Raw genomic sequence first — 7,732 nt, forward strand, 5'->3', positions numbered from 1 at the left:
ATTTCTTAGGAGCTATTGATGTTAGTTAAAATATTCTTACAGCTCAAAATATATTTTATTTATTATAATCTAATATTAAAGCTGTCTGCCAAAAAGGGGAATTGTACTAGCATATAAATAAGTAAACACAACATGGATTGTTTTTGTCACAATATTATACGCATAAAAATAATACTGAAAATGTAACTGATTTATTATTTACCTAGAAGCACTGATAATAGGTCGTCCCATTGCCCGTTGATGGCGCTTCTCACTGTCGGGAAGGCGCAGATAATCTTGATCGCCCAGAAGAAATAGGTCCTTTGAAATAATCATGTCCAACGTATACCTGCTGGCGCCACGGCCTCACTTCCCCTTCGGCCTTTCTGCGACCTCCTCTAACTGAACTCTTCTTAGTTCGCTCTAACCAGTCTTTTCGGCACCGAGATTCATTGCGTTTTTTATTATCGGCGGCAACAGCAGCGATAATCGGAAATGATGACATGCGTTATAATTTACGCTGGTAATGCCAATCCTTTTTTTACAGTGTGCGTGACACTATATGTATATACGCATGTACTTCCCTCTGGAAGGACAATACATGTCACACTTTTGTTATTACGCCTTCTTTTGTAACATCATTCATAATCGTATCCAAATTTATTTAAACCGAAAAAATTATTAAATCAATTTTGTTTTTCTAATCACCACAAGATGTAATAATTTCGTTATACTCTTTCGGTTTAAATAGCAATAGCATCTTTTTTTTAATTTCTTATTCTCTTTTAAATAAATGTTGATTTTTTTTAACATAGATCGATGTCTGATTGTATTGAGAGTAGAAGAAGCATTCCATCAAACACAAACACTTGGCCTGCAATTTAAAAAATATATATGTATTTAATTGCAATCAACATTAAGGGTTTCGGAACGTTGCACCATAAATAGACAGGATTTTGGGATTCGGTTAGCTTCGACGCATAAACACGAATCAATTTAGTTTTGGCTTATTTGTGTGAAAAAAATAACGATACAGGGTATCCTGCAGCCGAAAGGGGACTACGGTAAGCAAAAGTCTCGCTCCTCAAATTATTTTTCAGGGAAAGCACAGTAACAACTCTATAATCAATTGTGTTGCAGCTAATTTTAAAACGAGGTACCATCTTGCAGAGGCGGTCTGGAGGTCAACGGGTCCCGTGGGCTTATAAGAAAAAAAGCTCCGAAATCGCATCATTTGTTGCATTACTGAATATGTTTGATGTTTGCCGGGGGCCCACCGGGCTTTTTCCCGGTTGCCCGGTCTCCCAATCCTCCCTTGCTATCGCGCTTGGACTTCGGGTACGGAACTACCCTCTATGATTTTTGCTGCAAAACTGTAAAAACAATTGACAGCAGGTGACGTAACATACCACAAGTCCGAGGGAAACAATACTTTGTGTAATGACACCATTCATACCACAAATATTATTTTTTGTTGTCTGCCCTTCCTTTTTTAATCCCCGATTAGGCAGAAAAAATAATTAGATTCCAATCCCTCTAAAAGCCGATTAGAGCTGTCAAACGTAACCTCAAATAAATAAGGAACAGACTTTTTCGTTTAACGCACTAGAAAGCGCTCCAAAAACATGAAATTTGCCAAAAATGTTGGGATCGTGCAAAAAATTACATCACATTATCATGAAAGTCTTGCTTTATTCAAATATCACTGGTCAGCCACTGGTTAATGGATGATTAGCCACAGACGCTGTTAGGACTCCCTTTATTTTTTTAATGAATTCGAAGAAACCAGACTGTCAAGTTGATGAGAAAGGAATATTTGGTTTGTTAGTGTGAATTTCTTACCAACGATCATTTTAAACACACAGTGACTTTTTCGAAATATTATGTCCAAACCAATTTTTCTGGTCGAACTCATAACTTTTTTGGTCTTGGATAGCTGATCAGCATCACTCTTGGAGTACACCAAACTTTTCAGACAGATCATAGAATTTTCTGTTCTTGGCTCTCTTATCAGCACTAGTCCTGGGCCAGACTGGACACACTAAATCGAACTTAAAGCTTTTATTTTTCTTGGATGGCTAATCAGCGCCCGTCCTGAGTCAGACTAAGGCTTCTAGACTAAATCGTCTGCTTAAACTCAGATCTGAGCAAGATTACCCTTATGAAAAAAAAGTATGGGAAGTATTGGACCCTGTACTTCCTAACACTTTTTCTTATGCGGGTAGCGCCAAACCTGGGCCAAATCAGGTCTTCCAGGCTATAAATAAAACTAGCCCTGACACCAGTCTGCCGTTAAATTTGTGTGCATTGGTTGTTCTTTATTTGTTTACATGATTATTATTCGAAAACAGTCATGAAATGTGCAAATTTAAAAGGGATTAAAAATTGTCTATGTGGTGGTTGCTTAGGGGTTATTATACAAGCATTAAGAAAAATGATTGTTGCCGCTGGGTGCAGGAATGAGTCAGTTTAAGAGATAACTTCTACTGCTGTGAGGAGACAAAACGCGAGGAGAAAAACGGTATCGAAATGGATTCAATAATTTTCGATCCACCCATGAACAGGAAATTTTTTACTACTTCTCAATGCCAGGCATCTTACCAGGTTATTTTTATATACTTCATTTGTTATAATTGCGAAAAAATTATTGGAAATGTAAAATTAGAAAGTAAGTATGGCCCAATACTGCATTTTCTATAATTAGTACTTTTTCACCTCGGACATATCAATGTGAAACGCGAACCCAAATCCTGCCCATTTTTCGTGCACAATTGCAACTGCATTGCGCAATACATACATTCAGTGTCGGTCATACTTAACAGTCCACTAAAAATCGTATTAAAAATATACCTCACTTTTTTCATAAAAAAATAAGGGCCGCAATAGTATGTGAGAAAGCACGATCTATTTGCTGTTTTTGGCCAATTTTCGATTCTCAACCACCACCTTCTTCATGTTTCAGGGAAGTGAATTGAAAAAAAATTGAAACTCAGCTGAATAAAAATCTGAACTCTTCTGTTCAAAATGAGACAAAGAACATACTGAAATATGTACTGGTTCTCGAATTGTCATGAAAAATGTTTGAAAAGGACATTTTAGACTTAAATGTAGCAAATTTTGAATTCTCTACTTACGATTTCCTGAAGCATGGAGAAAATAGAAGTTAAAAATCGAAAATTGGTCAAAAACAAAAATAGGTCAGACTGTCTCACTATGCCATCACGGCCTGCAAAAGACGTCGGATTAAAAAAGTATTGCTTCGCATTCACGATATATATATATATATATATTCGGAAAATCTGCTTTGCGACACATTTTTTTTATTTTATTTCTTTTCAACGTTATTTTTCACGAATAAAACAAAAAGTACGCGTCCTATCAAGAAGTGATTCTTAACGAAATTGTAGATCTTTTTGGGGATAACCATTTTTGTTAATTCATCTTTTTTCGTATCCTACATAGTTTTTCAAAAAAATGGAATTTTTTATTTTCCATTATGCTTTGTGCAATCAAAATTTGAATTTTCGATTTTTGAAGAAAATCCAAAAATTGGTTATGATAATCTTGTAGGGATTTCAAAAAGAAATGTTTTTCTTCTCTTGACTTTTTTTCATGTCGTGCGATTTTCGGCTTCGAATTTTGATTTTCGTTTGATTAAAAAAATTTTGAAAACGCTATAACTCTGAGAATTTTCTTTTTATTGAAAAAAGTCATAAGGATAAATTGTTTGTTCTTTTTAATACTATAAATATCCGTACATAGAATTTTCAAAATCAGAAAAAAGTTATCTCAAAAATTTTCAAAATGCGCTCACTTTTTGAATTTTTATCAAAAATGGCTGGTTCACGAACTCGTCCTTTCTTTTAGGACCTAGAAAAAGTATCCCGAAGATGGATTTGATTTGTTCATTTTTTCGAGAGTTATCGTGTTTACGGACGGACGGACAGACAGCCAGACAGACGCCATCAGGAAAACCTGATTTTCGGATTCAGGGGGTCTTAAAACGTGGAGATCCGTTGAAAAATTGTGATGTCAAATTTCCGACAATTCTAATACTTTCTCAATCATAAATTATGAGAATGTAAAAATAGGCAATTGCAAAGTATTGAATCGCATTCAAGAGATGATGTTGTGAATTCTGCTTTGCAACAATTTTGCCCTTAGAGTGTAATAAATTAGAACTAGTTTCATTCCAAAGTTTATTGTGTTGTATACGACAAATCCTAAAAATATAGACTGAATGATTTTCCCCAATGACAAAAAAAAGTTTACGTGCAGATTAAAGCTTTCTGCAACAGCCAGAGTAATACAAGAGTCTGATTATTTGGATAACTCAATTTCATCGCAACCACGAATTTTAATATGAAATATTTCCCGCTTAAAATAAAATGATGCCATAGAACCCAGACAATACTGGCACAGAAACCGGACAAGGTCCTATATACTGGCGCTATCCGGTTACTGGTTTACTATCTGGAAATTATCTGGGTCCAATCGGATTCTGTCAGGGTCATCAGCGAAAAGAGATTAATCATCTTTACATCTTTCCATCTTTCAGATTGTTTTTCTATTCGGCACATATCCGGGGCACAGAATAAGAAATTAATAGCCTTCATCAAGAAAAGCATCCATTCGTCACTATCTGGTACCTAGCTGAAAATATTATTACTGAAAAAGAAACCAAGTCCTACAATGGATGCTTAACCTGATCTATACTATCCTGGTTTTATCTGAGAAGCGGAACCATAAATGAAATTTGCCTTAGCTTAAAGAGAGTCTCTAGCCCGTTTCTATTTGGGAATATTATTATCAAAAAAGGAACCAATTCCTAGAATGCTCGCTTAAGGGCATGCGAGACTTCGTCGTGTGGTCAACCGCGTACAGTTCCCCGGCTTTTTTTCCACAAAAATGAAAATGTTTAAAAACTGAATTCGGAGATGGTATAAAATATCATAATGGACGTCCCCGCATTTTTTTATGGATGATAACAACAAAATTTATTTTGCTAAATAAAAATTTTATGCATGTGCATCATTTTGAGGTCACGTCGTTTTTCAGCTCTGGCATTCCCATAATTTGGAAATTATTTATGAAATAAACTTTTTTGATTGCCTGCAAAAAGGGTTAGTTCCGAGAGATTAGTTACTATGTTTACTTGCAAGTCCAAAGTTTTCGGCCAAAAATATTGTGTAGTTTGGAAGTAACGCTCGGCTGAATTGTAACACACATAACCTCGAAATATACACGCACGTTGTTAGCAAAATCAAATTTTTTTGGAATTAAGCCACAAAAAAAGTATGCATGAACATCCGTTAGCATGTTAAACATAAAAGTTGTATATTGCATAATACTGGAATGAAATCAACATACAATTTTAAGAATTTATCGTAGAATTTGAGTTTGAAAAATCTCAAATTGAAACTGAAATTTTAAGTGAACTTGAAAAAAAAACTCTTAGAAAGTACAATCGAAATAAAAAATTGAATACAGAACATCGAAACTGTATTTTTCCAATTTTTATTGTAAAAATTGTATTTAACTTTTGAAATTTGTACACAGCTTAAGAAAATCTCTAATAGCGAAAAATAGAATTAAAAACTAAAAAACATAAAATGAGAATGGCGTTTTCGAATATTAAATCATAAAACTCGTATTGAAGTCGCAGAATTTAATTTTGAAAAATGCGCAGTCTACAGTGAAATTTGAACTAAACTTTGAAAAGTATTTGAGAACGTAAAATAGAAATATAAGCTTCAATACACAAAATGTTAATTTTTTCTAATTATAAAAATTATACTCCAGTCATTGAATTCTATATTTAGAATTTTGAAATAATTCGTGAAATTCTAACATAGCCTGCAAAAAGCCTTTAAAAATTTGAAACTTATATAGTAGATTTCAAAAAGGCCTCCCCCACTCCATTTCATCTTTCCACCAAGTACTCTTATGAACTATCCGGGGGCCCAAAGAAAAGGCATGAAAAATTTGCTGCCGATAAATGAAAAACTACGTTTGTACCCCCCTTCCTCATCTTAATCTATTCTACCCCCCCCCCCCATACTCTCACGACCTGCCTGGAAGCCCAATGAATATGTGTGAAAAATTTGGTGCTAATTTTCAGAATCCGCATTCTTATAAAAATCGTACGTTTTAGGCCACTTGATTGTATATATTTCAAAATCCGTACCCCCTCCCTCTACAGTCCATCATCCTTTAATATTCTTACGACCTGGACAGGAGCCCAAAGAATATTTGTGAAAAATCTGATGCTGATTCGTCAAAAACTGCATCTGCGCGCCCTTTTCCATCTAACCCATCCCTTCGCATACTCACCCCCAACTCGTAGGACTTGCATGTATAAGTATACACTCAATTCTATTTTGCATTATTTATTTTAAAAAATATATTAAAATTAAGGGGCTAGTACACAAATAATTTTTCAAAAAATCAAAAAAAAAAATTTCTTATTTTTGGTCACTATATACATCTAAAAATAGGACAAAAACCAACATTTGTCTCAAAGCGTGCTGAAAGTGGCTGAAAAAAGAAATACGCCGCGAGGCCCCCCGAAGCGCTCGTAACGCACGGTGTGCATGAACCAACTTTTAATGTAAGGTCAGGCTCCGTGAACTCGAACTGACGCCGCGAAATCGAAAAAACGTGTCGTGAAAAACGAATTGTACAATTCTCTAGTACTTATCCGGTAGTATAAGTGCGAGTTTTTTAGTCATTTGGATCCGTTTTCAGCGACCCTGAAAACCCCCGAGTAGCAAACATCAAGCAAATTGGATCAATTTTCAAATATTTCGTCCGCCATATTGGATCCAACATTTTGAATTTTGCCATTTTGACGTCGGATTCGTTCTCAGCGGCCCCGAAAACCCAAAATTACCGACTTTCACTTTTCTAGTCCCCATAAACTGCCCATAATTACATTTATTCTGTGTATCATATACGATACGCTGTGCTTCAAAGGGTTAGATTTTGAACGCGTTTTTCTCGAAACAGGGTTTTTTAAGCTGGCGGCCACGATTCCGGCCGATCTACTGGGCCGATTTGTCTTAAACTTGGAGGAAATTTTTATAAGGTGTATCACTATCGTATGACCCTCGATCATAATTTTACATTAACATTTAACAATTTTTTAAACAATTTGCATTGCAAAAAACGGTCAAAAACACAAAAACTTCTACCATTAATTCATTTTTTAATATTTTTCAATAATTGAGGTCCATCCGATACCTACGCATGTGCTTTTTAAGAATCTTTTTAGATTTTGTGTTTCAGGTGATCCAAAGTGGAGGTATCGTGGTGGCCGAATGAAAAGCGATTTTTTCGGGCTGGCGTATCTCCGGGGGAAGTCATGAAAAATATTTTAAAAAAATTTTTTTTTACATTTAAAAATATGTACTATAATATGCTAGGAAACCCACTTTTATATGATAAAGTCTACTAGCAACAAATAATTGTTGAACAAGGGTCTTTATTTGTATACTAGCCCCTTAAGGATTTGGGTTGCGGTAGGAACCATTCCCTGCGCTTAATCTACACGTGTATAAATTTTCAAGTCGATTTATACAACGGTGTGGATATTATCGCGCCTCAACGGCACAAATTTGAATTTTATATAGTAGATTTTTAAAACTGTGCCCCCACCCCATCATCTCCCAACACTCTTACCACATGTCCGGAGTTCACAGAATGTGTGAAAAATGTAATGCCGATTGGTAAGAAACTGCGATTCAGCCTTCCC

The 7,732-nt window shown here is 35.3% G+C and overlaps 1 protein-coding gene across 10 annotated transcripts in view; it reads right to left on the minus strand.

The window, feature by feature from the left end:
• The window catches only part of LOC117180032 (ABC transporter G family member 27), a 47,759-nt gene that overhangs the window by 27,260 nt on the left and 12,767 nt on the right, over positions 1–7,732 (minus strand). For 9 of the 10 annotated variants that reach the window (XM_033372321.1, XM_033372319.1, XM_033372328.1 and 6 more), the window contains exon 2: positions 203–853. In XM_033372321.1, coding sequence (XP_033228212.1) covers positions 203–315 — 113 coding nt within the window. In that variant the 5' untranslated portion in view covers positions 316–853. The remainder of the gene's footprint in view (positions 1–202; positions 854–7,732) is intronic. The other variant, XM_033372320.1, reaches the window with a different exon arrangement.

This window comes from Belonocnema kinseyi, chromosome 9, assembly GCF_010883055.1.
Source record: "Belonocnema kinseyi isolate 2016_QV_RU_SX_M_011 chromosome 9, B_treatae_v1, whole genome shotgun sequence".
In the NCBI taxonomy this organism is placed as follows: domain Eukaryota; kingdom Metazoa; phylum Arthropoda; class Insecta; order Hymenoptera; family Cynipidae; genus Belonocnema; species Belonocnema kinseyi.